This window comes from Pristiophorus japonicus, chromosome 2 (assembly GCF_044704955.1).
Source record: "Pristiophorus japonicus isolate sPriJap1 chromosome 2, sPriJap1.hap1, whole genome shotgun sequence".
In the NCBI taxonomy this organism is placed as follows: Eukaryota; Metazoa; Chordata; class Chondrichthyes; family Pristiophoridae; genus Pristiophorus; species Pristiophorus japonicus.
In genome coordinates this window covers 350,385,653-350,407,661 of record NC_091978.1, presented here as the reverse complement: position 1 = coordinate 350,407,661, position 22,009 = coordinate 350,385,653, and the positions used below count along the sequence as shown (strand labels likewise).

The window sequence follows — 22,009 nt, the reverse complement described above, 5'->3', positions numbered from 1 at the left end:
CTTCCTTACTATTGCATTGATTTCTTCTTTAACCAGCAACGCCACCCCGCCTCCTTTTCCTTTCTGTCTATCCTTCCTAAATGCTGAATACCCTTGAATGTTGAGTTACCAGCCTTGGTCACCCTGGAGCCATGTCTCCGTGATGCCAATCACATCGTATCCATTAACTGCTATCTGCGTAGTTAATTCATCCACCTTATTTCGAATACTCCTCGCAATGAGGCACAGAGCCTTCAGGCTTGTTTTTTTTAAAACACACTTTGCCCCTTTAGAATTTTGCGGTAATGTGGCCCTCTTTGTTCTCTGCCCTCCACTTTTACTATTCTCCTTTCTATATTTTGCTTCTGACTCCATTTTATTTCCCTTTGTCTCCCTGCATAGGTTCCCATCCCCCTGCCATATTAGTTTAACTCCTCCCTAACAGCACTCGCAAACACTCCCCCTAGGACATTGGTTCCGGTCCTGCCCAGGTGCAGACCGTCCGGTTTGTACTGGTCCCACCTCCCCCAGAATCGGTTCCAATGTCCCAGGAATTTGAATCCCTCCCTTCTGCACCACACCTCGAGCCACGTATTCATCTGAGCGATCCTGCGATTCCTACTCTGATTAGCATGCGGTACTGGTAGCAATCCTGAGCAATTTTGAGGTCCTACTTTTTAATTTAACTCCTAGCTCCCTAAATTAGTCTCGTAGGACCACATCTCGTTTTTTTACCTATGTCATTGGTACCTATATGCACCACGACAACTGGCTGTTCACCCTCGCTTTTCAGAACGTCCTGCACCTGCTCCGAGACATCCTTGACCCTTGCACCAGGGAGGCAACATACCATCCTGGAGTCTCAGTTGCTGCCGCAGAAACGTCTATCTATTCCCCATACAATCGAATCCCCTATCACTATCGCTCTCCCACTCTTTTTCCTGCCCTCCTGTGCAGCAGAGCCAGTCATGGTGCCATGAACTTGGCTGCCGCTGCCCTCCCCTAATGAGTCATCCCCCTCAACAGTACCCAAAACGGCGTATCTGTTTTGCAGGGGGATGACCGCAGGGGACCCCTGCACTACCGTCCTTGTACTGCTCTTCCTGTTGGTCTTCCATCCCCTATCTGGCTGTGTATCCTTTACCTGCGGTATGACCAATTCACTAAACGTGCTATTCACGTAATTTTCAGCATCGTGGATGCTCCAGAGTTCGTCCACCCGCAGCTCCAGTGCCGCAATGCGGTCCGTCAGGATCTGCAGGCGGATGCACTTCCCGCACACAGTCGTCAGGGACACCGGAAGCGTCCCTGACTTCCCACATAGTACAGGAGGAGCATAACATGTGGCCGAGCTGTCCTGCCATGACTTAATCCTTGGATACACTTAAATTAGCAACAACAATGTTAAAAGGTTACTTACTGATATAAAAAAAGAAAAACTACTTACCAATCACCAGCCAATCACTTACCCCCTTGGCTGTGACGTCACCTTTCGTTTTCTTTCTACTTTTTTGCCTTCTCCCTGTAACTGCACAAGCACGCCTCAGTGACCACGAACTCCCGCGGCCTTTATAGGCCACTGCCGATCCCCGGACTCACGCCTCAGCAACCACGAACTCCCGCTGCCTCTCGCGGCCTTTATAGGCCTCTGCCGATCCCCGGACTCACGCCTCAGCGACCACGAACTCCCGCTGCCTCTCGCGGCCTTTATAGGCCTCTGCCAATCCCCGGACTCACGCCTCAGCGACCACGAACTCCCACTGCCTCTCGCAGCCTTTATAGGCCTCTGCTGATCCCCGGACTCACGCCCCAGCGACCACTACTATTATTTAGTGGTCTATACTCAACTCCCACATGATTTTAATAAACAGCTGAGTGCAGTGGACAGAACAAAGGCTATGTGCCCTGCCAATATCTCAGCATTAGTGCTGACCATTCGTGTGCCAGAGCCAACCATTCCACTATAGCTATGACACTGGCATCTATCCAACAACGCAGAAGATTGCTCATATGCCCTATCCACAAAAAAACAGGATGAATACAATATAAATATTCACTTGGTCAGTGCCCTGCCACTGGACTCAATGTACACTCCCTCCATCACCAGCACTATTTGGCTGCTGTTTGTGGCTATCTAGATGATGCACTACAGCAAATGGCGGACTAGGCTCGAGTAGCCAAATGGGCTACTCCTGCTCCTATTTCTTATTTTCTTATGTTCAAAGGTTATTTCGACAGCACATCCTCCCCTGCCACCTCTACCATCAAGAAGGACATCAGTAGCAATGATGTGGGTACACAATTACCTCAAAGTTTCCTTCCAAATGTAAGACAATCCTAACTTGGGCATATATCACCCTTTTTTCATTGTCATTGGGCCAATATCCTGGAAATTGCTACCTAATGCCATTGTATGAGCTCCATCACAAGTGCAATTAGGGACGAGAACAAATATTTAAAAATCTTGCTCAAATAGAGATCCTCTGCTCCAAAGACTCATTTTTCCGTCACATAGTGCAAACGAGCTGTTCCAAGCATACACTGAGGATCCATGATGGCCCAAATGTAACACTCCCGTGCCATCTCTTTACATTTTAAATTTGGAAACAATGTTAATCTGAACACCCAGTAGCACCAATTCACAAGAATCAAAAGTTCTCTCCTTCACTTCACACAGGTACTAATTTTAGGAAGAAAAAATAAATAAATCTGTCTAATGGTACCACATAACTGAACTCCCTCTAATGCCTAACTCTGGCTGAGGTTAAACTCCAATCCTCTATCCTCTCTGTCCACTGGCTTCTCAGAGTGCAAGGTAAGAATATTATAAATGCAAGTCTTTCTCTCTTCAGCAGATCTATGGTCTCTAGGATTATCCCATTCCTTGAACACGGGTTTAATGTTTGCAACCCTCCATACCACATTTGAGCTTGGGTACTTTTCTACTTATAATCCCAGTAAGCTTCCTTTTGAATATTTATCTTCATTACTGGATCTTCCACTTCCTCTTCAAGTATTCCTACAGTCACCTTCCTCTGTAAAAACTGAGGAAATGCTTATTAAGCAGCTCTGCCATTCACTACCTCAAGGTGTCTTTTAGTGGTGCCATCCCTTTGTATTTATCATAGAAGCATAGAAACTTACAGCACGGAAGGTCATTTCGGCCCACCAAGATCTATCCAGTCTAATCCCACTTTCCAGTTCTGGTCCATAGCCCTGTAGGTTACCGCACTTTAAGTGCGTATCTAAGTATCTTTTAAATGTGGTGAGGGTTTCTGCCTCTACCACCCTTTCAGGCAGTGAGTTCCAGACCTCCCCACCACCCTCTGGGTGAAGAAATTTCCCCTCGTATCTCCTCTAAACCTCCCCCCAATTACTTGAAATCTATGCCCTCTGGTTGTTGACCCCTCTGTCAAGGGCAACAGGTCCTTCCTATCTACTCTATCCAGACCCCTCATAATGTTATATACCTCAATCAGGTCTCCCCTTAGCCTTCTCTGTTACAAAGAAACCAGACCTAGCATCTCCAATCTTTCCTCAGCCAAAATTCTCCATTCCAGGCACCCTTTCCAGTGCAATCACATGATTCCTGTAATGTGGTGACCAGAACTGCACACAGTACATAGAAACATAGAAAATAGGTGCAGGAGTAGGCCATTCGGCCCTTCAAGCCTGCACCATTCAATAAGATCATGGCTGATCATTCCCTCAGTACCCCTTTCCTGCTTTCCCTCCATACCCCTTGATCCCCTTAGCCGTAAGGGCAACATCTAACTCCCTCTTGAATATATCTAATGAACTGATATCAACAACTCTCTGCGGTAGGAAATTCCACAGGTTAACAACTCTGAGTGAAGAAGTTTCTCCTCATCTCAGTCCTAAATGACCTACCCCTTATCTTAAGACTGTCTCTCCTGGTTCTGGACTTCCCCAACATCGGGAACAATCTACCCACATCTAACCTGTCCCGTCCAGTCAGAATCTTGTATGTTTCTACGAGATCGCCTCTCATTCTTCTAAACTCCAATGTATAAAGGCCCAGTTGATCCAGTCTCTCCTCATATGTCAGTCCAGCCATCCCAGGAATCAGTCTGGTGAACCTTCGCTGCACTCCCTCAATAGCAAGAATGTCCTTCCTCAGATTAGGAGACCAAAACTGAACACAATATTCCAGGTGAGGCCTCACCAAGGCCCTGTACAACTGCAGTAAGACTTCCCTGCTCCTATACTCAAATCCCCTAGCTATGAAGGCCAACATACCATTTGCCTTCTTTACCGCCTGCTGTACCTGTATGGCAACTTTCAATGACTGATGAACCATGACACCCAGGTCTCGTTGCACCTCCCCTTATTCAGATAATATTCTGTCTTTGCATTTTTGCCCCCAAAGTGGATAACCTCACATTTATCCACATTATACTGCATCTGCCATGCATTTGCCCACTCATCTAACCTGTCTAAGTCACCCTGCAGCCTCTTAGTGTTCTCCTCACAGCTCACACCACCACCCAGTTCAGTGTCATCTGCAAACTTGGAGATATTACACTCAATTCCTTCATCCAAATCATTGATGTATATTGTAAAGAGCTGGGGTCCTAGCACTGAGCCCTGTGGCACTCCACTAGTCACTGTCTGCCATTCTGAAAAGGATCCGTTTATCCTGACTTTCTGCTTCCTGTCTGCCAACCAGTTCTCTATCCACGTTAGTATCGTACCCCCAATACCATGTGCTTTGATTTTGCACAACAATCTCTTGTGTGGGACCTTGTCAAAACCTTTTGAAAGTCCAAATACACCACATCCACTGGTTCTCCCTTGTCCACTCCACCAGTTACATCTTCAAAAAATTCCAGAAAATTTGTCAAGCATGGTTTCCCCTTCATAACTCCATGCTGACTTGGACCGATCCTGTCACTGCTTTCCAAATGCGCTGCTATTTCATCCTTAATAATTGTTTCCAACATTTTCCCCACCACTGATGTCAGGCTAACCGGTCTATAATTACCCGCTTTCTCTCTCCCTCCCTTTTTAAAAAGTGGTGTACATTATAGCTAGCCTCCAGTCCATAGGAACTGATCCAGAGTCAATAGACTGTTGGAAAATGATCACCAATGCATCCACTATTTCTAGGGCCACTTCCTTAAGTACTCTGGGATGCAGACGGTCAGGCCCCTGGGATTTATCGGCCTTCAATCCCATCAATTTCCCTAACACAACTTCCCGCCTGATAAGGATATCCTTCAGTTCCTCCTTCTCACTAGACCCTCGGTCCACTAGTACTTCCGGAAGGTTATTTGTGTCTTCCTTCGTGAAAACCGAACCAAAGTATTTGTTCAATTGGTCTGCCATTTCTTTGTTCCCCATTATAAATTCACCTGAATCCGACTGCAAGGGACCTACTTTTGTCTTCACATACCTATAGAAGCTTTTGCAGTCAGTTTTTATGTTCCCGGCAAGCTTCTTCTCGTACTCTATTTACCAACTCTTGATTAAACCCTTTGTCGTCCTCTGCTGAATTCTAAATTTCTCCCAGTCCTCAGATCTGCTGCATTTTCTGGCCAATTTATATACCTCTTCCTTGGATTTAATTTCCCTTGTTAGCCACGGTTGAGCCAGCTTCCCCTTTTTATTTTTTACTCCAGACAGGGATGTACAGTTGCTGGAGTTCATCCATGTGATCTTTAAATGTTTGCCATTGCCTATCCACCATCAACCCTTTAAGTATCATTTGCCAGTCTACTCTAGCCAATTCACGCCTCAAACCATCGAAGTTACCATTCCTTAAGTTCAGGACCCTAGTTTCTGAATTAACTGTGTCACTCTCCATCCTAATAAAGAATTCTACCATATTATGGTCACTCTTCCCCAAGGGGTCTCGCATAACAAGATTGCTAATTAGTCCTTTCTCATTACACATCACCCAGTCTAGGATGGCCAGCTCCCTGGTTCGTTCCTCGACATCTTGGTCTAGAAAACCATCCCTAATATACTCCAGGAAATCCTCCTCCACCGCACTGCTACCAGTTTGGTTAGCTCAATCAATATGTAGATTAAAGTCACCCATGATAACTGCTGTACCTTTATTGCATGCATCCCTAATTTCTTGTTTGATGCTGTCCCCAACCTTACTACTACTGTTTAGTGGTCTGTACACAACTCCCACTAGCGTTTTCTGCCCCTTGGTATTCCGCAGCTCCACCCAGATCAATTCCACATCATCCAAGCTAATGTTCTTTCTTATTATTGCATTAATTTCCTCCTTAACCAGCAATGCCACCCTGCCTCCTTTTCCTTTCTGTCTATCCTTCCTAAATGTTGAATATCCCTGAATGTTGAGTTCCCAGCCTTGGTCACCCTGGAGCCATGTCTCCGTGATGTCAATTACATCATACCCGTTAACTGCTATCGGTGCAGTTAATTCGTCCATCTTATTCCGAATACTCCTCGCATTGAGGCACAGAGCCTTCAGGCTTGTCTTTCTAACACACTTTGCCCCTTTAGAGTTTTGCTGCAATGTGGCCCTTTTTGCTTTTTGCCTTAGTTTTCTCTGCCCTCCCACTTTTGCTTTTCTTCTTTCTATCTTTTGCTTCTGCCCCCATTCTACTTCCCTCTGTCTCCCTGCATAGGTTCCCATCCCCCTGCCATATTAGTTTAACTCCTCCCCAACAGCACTAGCAAACACTCCCCCTGGGACATTGGTTCCGATCCTGCCCAGGTGCAGACCGTCCGGTTTGTACTGGTCCCACCTCCCCCAGAACCGATTCCAATGTCCCAGGAATTTGAATCCCTCCCTGCTGCACCACTCCTCAAGCCACATATTCATCTGAGCTATCCTGTGATTCCTACTCTGACTAGCACGTGGCACTGGTAGCAATCCTGAGATTACTACTTTTGAGGTCCTACTTTTTAAATTTAGCTCCTAGCTCCCTAAATTCCTCTTTTAGGACCTCATCCCTTTTTTTTTTTTAAAAACCTATATCGTTGGTACCTTATATGCACCATGACAACTAGCTGTTCACCCTCCCTTTTCAGAATGCCCTGCACCCGCTCCGAGATGTCCTTGACCCTTGCATCAGGGAGGCAACATACCAGTCACGGTTGCGGCCGCAGAAACATCTATCTATTCCCCTTACAATTGAATCCCCTATCACTATAGCTCTCCCACTCTTTTTCCTGCCCTCCTATGCAGCAGAGCCATCCACGGTGCCATGAACTTGGCTGCTACTGCCCTCCTCTGATGAGTCATCCCCCTCAACAGTACCCAAAGCGGTGTATCTGTTTTGCAGGGGGATGACCGCAGAGGACCCCTGCACTTCTCTTCCTGTTGGTCATCCATTCCCTATCTGACTGTGTATCCTTTTCCTGCGGTAAGACCAACTCACTAAACGTGCTATTCACGTCATTCTCAGCATCGTGCACGCTCCAGAGTGAATCCACCCGCAGCTCCAGCTGCAGCCTAACCAGTGTTTTATTCAGTTCAAGCATAACCTCCTTGTTCTTGTATTCCATGCCTCAACTAATAAAGGCAAGTATTCCATATGCCTTCTTAACCACCTTATCTACCTGGCCTGCTACCTTCAGGGATCTGTGTACCTGCACTCCAAGGTCCCTTTGTTCTTCTACACTTTTCAGTGTCGTACCATTCAACATGTTTTCCCTGACCTTGTTAGACCTCCCCAAATGTTTTACCTCACACTTATCCAGATTGAATTCCATTTGCCACTATTCTGCCCACCTGACCAGTCTATTGATATCTTCCTGCAGTCTATAGCTTTCTTCCTCGTATCAACAATACGGCCAATTTTTGTATCATCTGCAAACTTCTTAATCGTGGCCCCAACATTTGAGTCCAAGTCATTGATATATACCACAAAAAGCAAGGGACCCAGCACTGAGCCCTGCGGAACCCCAATGGATACAGCCTTCCAGTCACAAAAACACCCATTACCCTTTGCTTCCTGCCTCTGAGCCAATTTTAGATCCAACTTGCCACTTTGCCCTGGATCCCATGAGCTATTACTTTTGTGACTAGTCTTCCATGTGGGGCATTATCAAAAGCTTTGCTAAAATCCATATACACTACATCATACGCACTGCCCTCATCGACTCTCCTGGTTACCGCCTCGAAACAGTCAATCAAGTTAGTCAGACAAGACCTTCCCTTGACAAATCCATGTTGATTGCCCTTGATTAATCCTTGATTTTCCAAATGAAGACTTATCCTGTCCTTCAGGATTATTTCCAATAATTTTCCACCACTGAGGTTAGGCTGACTGGCCTGTAATTACTCTGTCTATCCCTTTCTCACTTTTTAAACAAAGGTACAACATTAGCAGTTCTCCAGTCCTCTGGCACCACACCTGTAGCCAGAGAGAGTTGGAAAATGATGGTCAGAGCCTCTGCTATTTCCCCTTTTGCTTCTCTTAGTCTGGATGCATTTAATCCGGGCCTGGGGATTTATCCACGTTCAAAGCTGCTTCCTCTCGCACTCTGTTTATCTCGTCTAATATTTCACATTCCTCCTCCCTCATTGCAAAGTCTGCATCGCCCCTCTCTTTTGTGAAAATGGATGCAAAGTATTCATTAAAAATCCTATCCATGTCTTCCACCTTCACACACAGATTTCCTTTATGGTCTCCAATAGGCTCCACTCTTTCTCTAGTGAACCTCTTGCTCTTAATGTATTTATAAAACATATTTGGGTTTTCCCTGATTTTACTTGCCAACATTCTTTCATGCTCGCGCTTTGCTTTCCTGATATCTTTTTTAATTGCATCCCTGCACTTCTTATACTCCTCTAGAGTGTTGAATTCCCAGTATCTGTCATAAGCTTCTCTTTATCTTACCCTGCATGTCCCTGGACAGCCAGGGGGCTCTAGATTTGTTAGCCCTACCCTTCTTTTAAGGGAACATACTTGCTCTGTACCCTCAGGATCTCCTTCTTGAATGCCTTCCACTGCTCCGACACATTTACCATCAAGTAGCCGTTTCCCATCCACTTTGGTCAAATCCCATCTCAGCTCAGCAAAATTGGCTTTACCCCAATTGAGAAATTTTATTCCTGGTCCATCTTTGTCCTTTTCCATGACTACCCTAAATCTTACTGAATTATGATCAGTAGCACCAAAATGCTCTCCCACTGATACCCCTTCTATCTGTCCCTCTTCATTCCCCAAAACCAAGTACAGAACTGCCCCTCCCTTGTTGGGCTTGTTACATACTAGCTAAAGAAGTTCTCCTGAATGTATTTCAGGAACTCCACACCCTCTATACCTCACTACCTTTTTCCCAGTTAATATTAGGGTAGTTGAAATCCCCCACTATTACAGCTCTATAGTTTTTGCACTTTGCAGCAATTTTCCCACATATTTGTTCTTCTAGCTCTCTCTGACTGCTTGGGGGGTCTATAGTACACTCCCAGTAGTGTGATCGCCCCATTTTTGTTCTTTCATTTAACCCATATGGCCTCCTTTGATGACCTCTCTAACATATCATCCTTTCTCACAGCTGTAATTGTTTCTTTAATCAATACTGCGACCCCCACTCCTTTTTTACCCCCTTCTCTATATCGTCTGAAAACCGTGTAACCAGGAATGTTGAGCTGCCATACCTGCCCTCCTTTCAGTCATGTCTCAGTAATAGCTAGATTGTACTCCCAAATGTCAATCTGTGCTCTCAGCTCATCTGCCTTATTTCCTATATTCCTTGCATTGAAGTATATACCATTTAGTATTGCCAAACTCCCCTGTTGTCTATATTCTAGTCCTCGTTTCCTCTGTGTTCCAAATTCACTTTCTACTTCTACGCTGCCCAATTCCAGCTTTGCTTCTCTCCCCACTGAATCTATTCTCCAGTTCCCACCCCCCTGCCAAGCTAGGTTAAAGCCTCCCCAACAGCATTAGCAAAACCTCTCATTAGGATCATGGTCCCGGCTCTGTTGAGGTGCAACCCATCCGGCTTGTACAGGCCCCACCTCCCCAGAAACGGTCCCAATACCTCAGGAATCTAAAGCCCTCCTGCCTGCACCATCTCTCCAGCCATGTATTCATCTTCTCTATCCTCCTATTTCTGTACTCACTAGCACATGGCACCGGCAGCAATCCAGAGATTACTACCTTCGAGGTCCTGCTTTTTAATCTCTCTCCTAGCTCCCTAAACTCTGCCTGCAGGACCTCATCCCTCTTTCTACCTATGTCATTGGTACCTATATGGACCATGACTTCTGGCTGTTCTCCTTCTCCCCCCCCAGAATGTCTTGCAGCCACTCGGTGACATCCTTGACCCTGGCACCAGGAGGCAACATGCCATCCTGGTGTCACGTCTGCAGCCGCAGAAACACCTCTTAACCTTCGTAGTTGTTTTGATTCCTTTTATACTTTTATAATTATCAATATTCTTCTGTATCATTCTCTCCTACATTGATGATATATATACCTCTTTAAAACTTCACTTTTGTTCTAGCCTTTCTATACACTCACCCCCAGGTTTGGTGCAACTTTGGGGACCGTCAATGCTGGAGAAATGAGTGGAAATTGATCAGGATGACAGATTGCAAATCTATTTAAACACAGTTTTGTTGATTTTAAAATTATGAACGCATCAAAAAGGCTTAGATTTTGAGTGAAAGGACGTTTGGAAGGTTACTCTGTGGGTTATGAAATGTGTGTTTGACATGTTTATTGCACATTGCAAAGATCTCACTTTGTATTGATGTATAGTGACATAAAATGCATTATAACTGTAATCAAACTACTATGAATTCTAATTTCAGTTCCCATGTTTGAGGCTGAATGCCTTGCACCACAAATTAAATACAAAAAGGAAGTCTAGTTTGCATTACTACAGAGCCAACTCTTCTGCTGGCTCGTCACCAATAGAAATATTACCTAACTGGCATGTTGGTGAGCAGAGAACTATATGTGTAGTTGTGAGCACAGGACATCAACCTTCCCAATTAAATATTGGGAAGAACGAAGCCATTGTCTTTGGTCCCCGCCACAAACTGCGTTCCCTAGCCACCAACTACATCCCTCTCCCCAGAATCTGGGGACTGTTCACAACCTAGGTGTCATATGTGGCCAGACCCTGAAATGAACTACCGGTCACATATCAGCGGCATAACTAAAACCGCCTATTTCCACCTCCGTAACATTGCCCATCTCTGCCCCTGCTTCAGTTCATCTGTTGCTGAAGCCCTTATCCATGCCTTTGTTACCTCTTGACTTGGCTACTCCAACGCACTCCTGGCTGGCCTCCCACATTCTACTACAGGTCATCCAAAACTCGGCAGCCCATATCCTAACTCACACCAAGTCCCGCTCACCCCTATGCTTGCTGACCTACAGTGGCTCACAGTTAAGCAACGCCTCGATTTCAAAATTCTCATCCTTGTTTACAAATCCATCCATGACCTCGCCCCTCTCTATATCTCTAATCTCCCTCAGCCTTACAAACCCACCCCACCCCACCACCATACCCCCACCACAAGATATCGGCGCTGCTCAAATTCTGCCCTCTTGAGCATCCCCAATTATAACTGCTCAACTATTGCTCAGCCGTGCCTTCAGCTGCCTCGGCCCCAAGCTCTGGAACTCCCTCCCTAAATTTGTCCGCCTCTCTTTCCTCCTTCAAGACGCTCCTTAAAATCTTTGACCAAGCTTTTGGTCATCTGCCGTAACAACTACTTATCTGGCTCGGTGTCAAATTTTTTTTTTTTTTTTTAAATAACCTTATAACACTCCTGTGAAGCGCCTTGGGACGTTTACTACTTTAAAGGCGCTATATAAATACAAGTTGTTGTGTAGGAGGGAGTACAAGGGCAGCTAAGTCGATAAATGGGGATTGGGTATCTGTACCAACAGGACAGACTGCTGCTACTATGGATGCTTACACTGGAAAAAAGGTGGTTCAGACACGAGGTACTTAAGACTATATATAGATCGCTAAACTGGATCCCAGAGCAATATTCATTATTAACAAAAGCTCTAGAACAAGGGGACATGGCTTCAAGCTTAACTATGTGTTCTCCATTTCTCATTTTAAGATATAATTTCACAGAGGGTGGTGAATATTCAGAATAACCTACTAGGAAGGTAGTGCAAATAGAGAGTGCAAATTTGAGAGCGAGACAATTTCTTGGTCGATAATGTTATTCAGTAAGAATGCAAACTAATCGTTTTTAGGCTATATGACATAACACAAATGGGGAATCTGTAATATTGGTGGTTAGGTCACTGAAACCAGTACAGTATGCAACAGTGAGGGAAGCTAACCAGGGATAGAGCACAGATCCCAGGTTAGCAGGTTGTGAAATGCACTGGTCCAGCAACCTATAGAAATTTACAGCACAGAGGTCGTCATTTGGCTCATTGCTGGGACAATCCAAATCTAATCTCACCCCATAGCCTTGCACCATCACCTGAGTCAAATATATATCCAATTTCACCCCACCCCATAGCAAAATCAGTCTACAATACAACATCATCATAGGCAATCCCTCGAAATTGAGGAAGCAATTCCACTCTGAGTTCTCGGGTAACTGTACAATCCAATACGGGAATTACAGTCTCTGTCACAGGTGGGATAGACAGTCGTTGAAGGAAATGGCGGGTGGGGGAGTTTGGTTTGCCGCACGCTCCTTCCGCTGCCTGCGCTTGTTTTCTGCATGCTCTCGGTGACAAGACTCGAGGTGCTCAGCGCCCTCCCGGATGCTCTTCCTCCACGACCCTTTGTGTGAAGACATTTCTCCTAATCCCTCTCCTCACACTCAGTGACAATTGCAAATTGATGATGCCCCATTTAGAGAACAAAGTCTTTCCCTATTCACCCTATCAAAACCTTCATAATTTTAGGTACACTACATGTTCAAGGATGTCCTTGATGACGAGTGAGTCATCACCAGGACTGTACAGTCATCACACCCACCAGTATTATCGTGGACAAATATACCTGTGATAGGTTAGGTTGGTGAGGATCATTCTTTGTGCTGGCCCCCTTACCACCTGACTCAGGTCCACTATGGCAACCTATGTCTTATGTGAGGAGGTTACAAAAAATCTGCAAAGGATATAAACAGGCTGAGTGATTGGGCAAATATTTGGCAGATGGAATATAATGTGGGAAAGTGTGAGTTATCCACTTTAGCAGGAAAAATAAAAAGCAAATTATTATTTAAATGGAGAGGAATTACAAAATGGTGCAGTACAGAGGGACCTGGGGGTCCTTGTGCATGAAACACAAAAAGTTAGTATGCAGGTACAGCAAGTAATCAAGAAGGCAAATGAAATGTTAGCCTTTATTACAAGGGGGACAGAGCATAAAAGCAGGGAAGTCCTGCTTTAACTGTACAGGGTATTGGTGAGGCTGCACCTAGAGTACTGCATACAGTTTTGGTCTCCTTATTCAAGGTGGGATATATTTGCATTGGAGGCAGTTCAGAGAAGGTTCACTCGGTTAATTTGAGATTAAGGGGTCGACTTATGAAGAAAGGTTGAGCAGGTTGGGCCTATACTCATTGGAGTTTAGAAGAATGAGAAGTGATCTTACTGAAACATAAGATACTGAGGGGGCTCGACAAGGTAGATGCAGAGAGAATGTTTCCCCTCATGGGGAATCCAGAACTAGGGGGCATAGTTTCAGAATAGGGGGTCATCCATTTAGAACGTAGATGAGGAGGAATTTCTTCTCAGAGGGTTATAAATCTGTAAAATCTCTGCCCCAGAGAGCTATGGAGGCTGGGTCACTGAATATATTTAAGACGGAGACACATATTTTTGAGCGATAAGGGAGTGAAGTGTTATGGGGAGCAGGCAGGGAAGTGGAGCTGAGCCCAAGATTAGATCAGCCATGATCTTAAATAGCGGAGCAGGCTGGAGGAGCTAAATGGCCTACTCCTGCTCCTATTTTTTATGTTATGTCCTACAGGACTTGGTCAGCAGAGGTATCACCGTGGTGCACATTGACTAAATGATCAATAGATTTCCTTGAATAAAACAGAAAATGCTAGAAATACTCAACAGGTCAGGCAGCATCTGCGAAGAACCAGTTAACGCTTCAGGTCGATGAAAGGTCACCGACCTGAAACATTAACTGTTTCTCCATGCACGGCCGTTGCAGCAAGTTTAAAAGGATGGCGCGCGAAAAATAATTAGAGGGAATAATAGTGAGGATGATAGACTTACAAGGGAAGGGGACATTACCCAAGGAGAGGGAATCATTTACAATACCAGCTAGCATGGGAGTCAGGAAGGAAAGTTGCATGGTCAGCAGTTTAGTGGGAATAAGGTCGGGAGAGCAGGAGGTGGGTTTTATGGACAAGGTGAGCTCAGAGAGGTCATGTGGGGAGATAGGAGTAAACTGGAGAATGATGCACATTCAGGGCAAGGACAGGGGAAACCTTGAGGGAAGCTTGGGTTGGTGGGCAAGGTGAAGGGAGTCGTCTTCTTAGGCAGTCCTCTAGAGTTGAGGATGACTTGCTTCCACACTAATACGAGTGCTAAGGTGACTAATACGGGACTCTGTCACATGTGGGGCAGGTGCTTGGATTGTCGTACGCTCCTTCCACTGCTTGTACTTGGCTTCCACATGTTCTCAACAGAGAAACTCAAACAAAGTGTTCACCTTCTCAGATGCTTCTCCTCTACTTTGAGCAGTCTTGGGCCAGTGATTCCCAAGAGTCGGTGGGGATATTACATTTTTTCCAAGGAGGCTTTGAGGGCATCCTTGATACATTTTCTCTGCCCTCCTGGGACTCGCTTGCCATAACGGAGTAGAGTGCTTGTTTCGGGAGTCTTGTATCAGGCATGCGGACGTGACCCATCCATCGGGGCTAATTGAGTGTGATCAATGCCGGGGATGTTGGCCCGAGAGAAAATTGATGTTGTTACGCCTATCCTGCCAAAGGATTTGCAGGATTTTACGGAGGCAGCGTCGGTGGTACTTCTCCCCAAGCTTTGAGGTGCCCACTGTACTGCGACATCACCACTGACACCTGGGAGTCCCTGGCCGAAGACTGCCCTAGGTGGAGGAAATGCATCCGGGAGGGCGTTGAGCTCTTCGAATCTCAACGCCGCGAGCGTGAAGTGGTCAGGCGCAGGCAGCGGAAGGAGTGTGCGTCAAATCAGACCCCCCCCCCACCCCGACGAATGTCTGTCCCACCTGTGACAGGGTCTGTGGCTCTCGTATTGGACCGTTCAGCCACCAAAGGACTTACTTTAGGAGTGGAAGCAAGTTTTCCTCGATTCCAAGGGACTGCCTATGATGATGATGTCCATGTCTCTGAAGCATATAGGATAGGTTTCACTACTGCTCGATAGACCATGAGCTTGATCTTCAAACACCCTTTTCCTCAGGTGACCGAAGGCTGCGCTGGCATACTGAAGGCGGTGTTGGATTTAGTCATCAATGTCGGTCCTCGCTGACAGAATGCTTCCCAAAGTGGTCCACGTTGTCCAAGGTCTCGTCATGGATCTTGATAATCACGAGGCAGTACTGTGTAGCGGGGGCAGGTTGATAGCGGACCTTTGCATTACGGATGTTTAGTGCAAGGCCCAGTCTCTCATACACTTCAGTGACGGTGTCAACGATGGTTTGGAGTTCGGCCTCCGAGTTTGCACAAACGCAAGCGCCATCTGTATACTGTATACAGTAATTCAATGACAGAGGCACCTGAATGTGGCAGAGGCAGCTGAATGGTCAGTTTATAGTAGAGCATTTCAGGATGATCCAGTAAGACGTTTTTGCAGTTTGGCCCGATAGTGCTTGATGTGGTCCACCCTGATCTGGCGTGAATGGCTAAACCAGTTGAGCACCATAAATGTTCAAATCTGATTTCCTTGGACTTTAGAAAGCAAAGATAGGGGCCTTACTAAGTGGAACAACCAGGGTGGGAGAGATAAGGGTTTTACTGAGAACAAGGGCATGAAAGGTGGAGGTAAGTGTATGATTGAGCAGATCAGCAGCTGCAGAAGTATCATGATGAATGGAGGGCGAAAGGGTAGATGGTTGCGAGGCATGATGAGCTGAATGGTCTGCTCCTGTGGTAGAGCACCATAACAAACAGGCCACCACAGCAAACAAAACCTGACTAATAAGGCACATATTTTGACTGTAACCACACAGGTCCTTCACATACATCTGGAAAAATACTTTATTTATATAGCACCTTTCACAGCCTTAGGGTGTCCCAAAGTACTTTACAACCAAGTACTTTGAACATAAGAATTAGGAACAGGAGCAGGCCATCTAGCCCCTCGAGCCTGCTCCGCCATTCAAAAAGATCATGGCTGAGTATTGTAATGCAGGAAGCCAGATCCCACAAATAGTAGCATTATCAACAGTAATGTGATAATGACCACATAATCTGTTTTAGTGATGAGGGATGAGGGATAAATATTGGCTAGTACACAGAGGAGAACTCTCCTGCTCTTTTTCAAATAGTGCGGCTTGGGCTTTTACGGCCACCCCGAGAGGGCAGACGGACTCTCGGGTTTAACATCTCCTCCGAAAGACGGCACCCCTGACAATGCAGCACTCTCTCAGTGGTAGGCTTAAGTCACCGCCGGTGTCACCGCCGCACAGCACTGCCCTCCAATCATCAAGATTCACGGTGCTGCCCTCGACAACGTGGACCATTTCCCATATCTCGGGAGCCTCTTATCAACAAAGGCAGACATTGATGCGGAGATTCCACATCGCCTCCAGGTGCGCCAGTGCAGCCTTCGGCCGTCTGAGGAAAAGAGTGTTTGAAGACCAGGCCCTCAAATCTACCACCAAGCTCGTGGTCTACAGGGCCATAGTAATACCCACCCTCCTGTATGGATCAGAGGCATGGACGACATGTATAGAAGGCACCTCAAGTCGCTGGAGAGATATATCACCAACGATGTCTCCGCAAGATCCTGCAAATCCCGTGGGAGGACAGGCGCACCAACATCAGTGTCCTCGATCAGGCTAACATCCCCAGTATTGAAGCACTGACCACACTCGATCAGCTTCGCTGGGCAGGCCACATAGTTCGCATGCCAGATACGAGACTCCCTAAGCAAATGCTTTATGCGGAGCTCCTTCATGGTAAACGAGCCAAAGGAGGACAGCGGAAACGTTATAAGGACACCCTCAAAGCCTCCCTGGTAAAATGCGACATCGCCACTGACACCTGGGAGACCCTGGCTGAAGACGGCCAGAGGTGGAGAAAGTGCACCGGGAGGGCGCCGAGCTCTTCGAGTCTCAACGCAAAGAGCGAAGCGGCCAAGCGCAGGCAGCGGAAGGAGCGCGCGGCAATCCAGCCCCACCGACCCCTTCCCTCGACGAACGTCTGTCCCACCTGTAACAGGGTCTGTGGCTCTCGTATCGGACTGTTCAGCCATCAAAGAACTCTTTAGGAGTAGAAGCAAGTCTTCCTCGATTCCGAGGGACTGCCTATGATGATGATGGGCTGAAATGTCAACCTGGATTATGTGCTCAAGTCTCTGGAGTGGGACTTGAACCGACAATCTCCTGCCTCAGAATGCTATCCACTGAGCCACGGCTGATTATGTTTGTATGGGGGAAGTTTACAAATTTGCATTCAACAAAAAAGGGGGTGCGTTGGACGCCATTCTGCAGATCTGCACTCCACCAAAAATGCAATTAACTACAAATGTCATCAACGAAACCGTGCAAATAGCCTGGTTTCTCTGGTCAGTGAGCACTTAGCTCAGTGACGATGGCGGCTGCCAGTTTGTGTGGCCTTCCTGGTCCCCGTGGGAAAACAATCCCACTGACAGCGCCTGCAGGCTCAACAGTGAGTGAGAGCCGGGCTGGGCTGGGCTTGCACCGGTTGCTGGGCCCCGGGCTGAGCTGGGTTTCCGACCCGCCAGCGGTCCCGGGGGCCGGACGGTTTGGCCGCCGCCATTTTCTTTATCCAACATCACAAATCCACGGATTAAAGTTCAAGAACAAGACTCACCCTCGCCCTCGTCCGGATCATACATATTGATGCCCTGTTGCGAGTGAGCGGGGCTCGGCTAGAAAGCGGCTGAAACCGATGGGCTAACCGTGCGGATGGACTCAGATTGAATCCGCAGGCCCCAGCTGCCGACCCGCTTCACTGAGCAATGCGCATGCGCCGCCGCTTCCAACCCACTGTATCTGGGATATAAACACAGACACACAGAGGGGTAGGTACATATATACACAGACAGACAGACAGAGAAGTAGGGCCCTGTATGTGGATATATACACATAGGGGTAGGTCTCTGTACCAGGGATATAAACACAGAGGGGTAGGGCCCTGTATGTGGGATATATACACAGACACACAGAGGGGTAGGTACATATATACACAGACAGACAGAGAAGTAGGGCCCTGTATGTGGATATATACACATAGGGGTAGGTCTCTGTACCAGGGATATAAACACAGAGGGGTAGGGCCCTGTATGTGGGATATATACACAGACACACAGAGGGGGAGGGCCCCGTCATTATCATAGGCAGTCCCTCGAACTCGAGGAAGACTTGCCTCCACTCTAAAAGTGAGTTCTCAGGTGACTGTACAGGTGGGCAGTGGAAACATTACAACGACACCCTCAAAGCCTCCCTGATAAAGTGCGACATCCCCACTGACACCTGGGAGTCCCTGGCCCAAGACCGTACCTAAGTGGAGGAAGTGCATCCGAGAGGGCGCTGACCATCTCGAGTCTCAATGCTGAGAGCATGCAGAAATCAAGTGCAGGCAACGGATAGAGCATGCGACAAACCAGTCCCACCCACCCCTTCCCTCAATGACTATCTGTCTCACCTGTGACAGAGTCTGTGGCTCTCGTATTGGAATGTTCAGCCACCAAAGAACTCACTTCAGGGAGTGGAAACAAGTCTTCCTCAATTCCGAGGGACTGCATGTGATGATGATGTACAGTTCCAATACGGGAATTACAGTCTGTCACAGGTGGGACAGACAGTGGTTGAAGGAAAGGGTGGGTGGGGAGTCTGGTTCTCCGCTGTCTGTGTTTGGTTTCTGCATGCTTTCGGCGACGAGACTCGAGGTACTTAGCGCCCTCCCGGATGCTCTTCCTCCACTTAGGGCGGTCTTAGGCCAGGGATTGCCAGGTGCCGGTGGGGATGTTGCACTTTAACAAGGAGGCTTTGAGGGTGTCCTTGAAATGTTTCCTTTGCCCAACAGGGGCTCGCTTGCCATGTAGGAATTCTGAGTAGAGGGCTTGCTTTGGGAGTCTGGTGCCGGGCATGTGGACGATGTGGCCCGCCCAATGGAGCTGGTCGAGTGTGATCAGTGCTTTGATGCTGGGGATGTTGGCCTGATTGAGAATACTGATATTGGTGCGTCTATCCTCCCAGTGGATTTGCAGAATCTTGTGGAGGCAGCGCTGGTGGTATTTCTCCAGCGCTTTGAAGTATCTACTGTATATGGTACACGTCTCTGAGCCATATAGGAGGGCGAGTATCACTACTGCCCAGTAGACCATAAGCTTGGTGCCAGATTTGGGGTCCTGGTCTTCAAACACTCTCTTCCTCAAGCGACCGAAGGCTGCGTTGGCATACTGGAGGCGGTGTTGGACCTCATTGTTGATGTTATTGTGTTCCCAACACAGGTGAGGCTGCACACAGGGAGGTTAAAGTAACAGTGACCTCAGTCTTTATTAAGACACTCCAGAGTGAGGAACAGGCCTTAGGGGCCGGCTTATATACAGTGCTAGCATCCCTTGGGACTTCAGGGGATGAGCTCTCTGGTGGCGGAACATGGGTGTGCATGCTTTACAGATACACAACATCACTCCCCCCACAAAGTCAAAGTGAAAACTATTTACAAAGTGAGGCAGTCGGGAGCCTTTCTTTTCCTGGTGGACCGCCTCGGTACAAATGTCTGTTCTGGTGTGTTGGCTGTGCCCTCGTTGGGCTGGCATGTTGTTGGCCCTGAAGGGCTGCTAGGTGAGCCTGGCCTTGCTGGGCTGTTGGACGTGATGAGTTCGATTTCCTGGTCCGGCGTGATGTCGTTGATCCTTTGAGTGTGTGTTGTGAGCTCGAAAAAGATGGTGTCTGCTGTGGGTTGTTCAGGGCAGTCTGTGAACCGCAGCCTCGTTTGGTCCAGGTGCTTTCTGCAAATTTATCCATTGTCTAGTTTGACCTTGCAAAATATTTGGAGTGTCCCCCAGATCGGGGGGCACTTGACCTCATGTTTATTTGTTTACACTAAAAGAGTTGTCTAGCTTGACTACAAACACCCTATTCCCTTCTTTAGTTATCACCGTGCCTGCGATCCACTTGGGACCTTGTCCATAGTTTAGCACATACACAGGGTCATTCAGATCAATTTCCCGTGACACAGTGGCACGACCATCATTTAGATTTTGTTGCTGCCGCCTGCTCTCTACCTGATCATGCAGGTTGGGGTGAACCAGTGAGAGTCTGGTTTTAAGTGTCCTTTTCATGAGTAGCTCAGCCGGGGGCACCCCTGTGAGCGAGTGGGGTCTCGAGCAGTACTCGGGACAGGCGGGTTTGGAGTGAGCCTTCTGTGACTCGTTTAAGGCTCTGTTTGATGGTTTGTACTGCCGGCTCTGCCTGCCCATTGCAGACTGGTTTAAACGGGGCCGAGGTGACATGTTTGATCCCATTGCGGGTCATGAATTCTTTAAATCCAGCACTGGTGAAACATGGCCCGTTGTCACTAACCAGTATGTCAGGCAGGCCATGGGTGGCAAACATGGCCCTCAGGCTTTCAATGGTGGCAGTGGCGGTGCTTCCCGACATTATTTCACATTCAATCCATTTTGAAAAAGCATCCACCACCACCAGGAACATTTTACCGAGAAACGGGTCCGCATAGTCGACATGGATCCTCGACCATGGTCTGGAGGGCCAGGACCACAAACTTAGTGGTGCCTCTCTGGGTGCGTTGCTCAACTGAGCACATACGCTGCATTGCCGTACACAGGGCCCTAAGTCATAGTCGATACCGGGCCAACACACATGGAATCTGGCTATCGCTTTCATCATTACTATACCCGGGTGTGTGCTGTGGAGATCCGAGATGAACGTCTCCCTGCCCTTTTTTGGTAGCACTACTCGGTTACCCCACAACAGGCAGTCTGCCTGAATGGACAGCTCATCCTTTCGCCGCTGGAACGGCTTGATTGGCTCTTGCATTTCAACGGGGATACTGGCCCAGCTCCCATGCAGTACACAGTTTTTTACTAGGGACAGCAGAGGATCTTGGCTGGTCCAAGTCCTAATCTGGCGGGCCGTGACAGGTGATTTATCATTTTCAAATGCTTCCATGACCATCAACAAGTCTGCGGGCTGCGCCACCATCAACAAGTTTGCAGGCTGCGTCATTTCCACCCCCGTGGTGGGCAATGGTAGCCGACTGAGAGCATCCACACAGTTCTCGGTGCCTGGCCTGTGGCGGATGGTATAGTTATATGCTGATAGCGCGAGTGCCCACCTTTGTATGCGAGCTGAGGCAATAGTATTTATCCCTTTGTTTTCAGCGAACAGGGATGTGAGGGGCTTGTGATCGGTTTTCATCTCAAATTTGATGCCAAGCAGGTACTGATGCATTTTCTTTACCCCGAACACACACGCTAATGCCTCTTTCTCAATATACTGTAGGCCCTCTTGGCCTTAGACAAGCTCCTGGAAGCATAGGCGACAGGTTGCAACTTCCCTGCAACGTTAGCTTGTTGTAATACACACCCGACTCCGTACGACGACGTGTCACATGTTAGCACAAGTCTTTTACACGGGTTATACAATACAAACAGCTTGTTGGAGCATAAAATGTTTCTGGCTTTCTTAAAAGCAATTACTTGTTTTTTTCCATACCGAGTTCTCACCTTTGTGCAATAACACATGTAGGGGTTCTAAAAGAGTGCATAACCTCGGTAGGAAGTTACCAAAATAGTTGAGGAGTCCCAGGAACGAGCGCAGCTCCGTGACGTTCTGTAGCCTGGACGCGTTCCTCTGTCTTGGCGTCTGTGGGCCGAATGCCGTCCACCGCGATCTTTCTCCCCAAAAACTCCATTTCTGTTGCCAT

The 22,009-nt window shown here is 47.4% G+C and overlaps 1 protein-coding gene across 1 annotated transcript in view; it reads right to left on the bottom strand.

Moving 5' to 3' along the window:
* Positions 1-18,097, bottom strand: part of polr2b (RNA polymerase II subunit B) — a 66,875-nt gene extending 48,778 nt beyond the window's left edge. The window contains exon 1 of the mRNA XM_070872315.1: positions 17,927-18,097. Coding sequence (XP_070728416.1) covers positions 17,927-17,951 — 25 coding nt within the window. The 5' untranslated portion in view covers positions 17,952-18,097. The remainder of the gene's footprint in view (positions 1-17,926) is intronic.
* Positions 18,098-22,009: the final 3,912 nt, after the last annotated feature.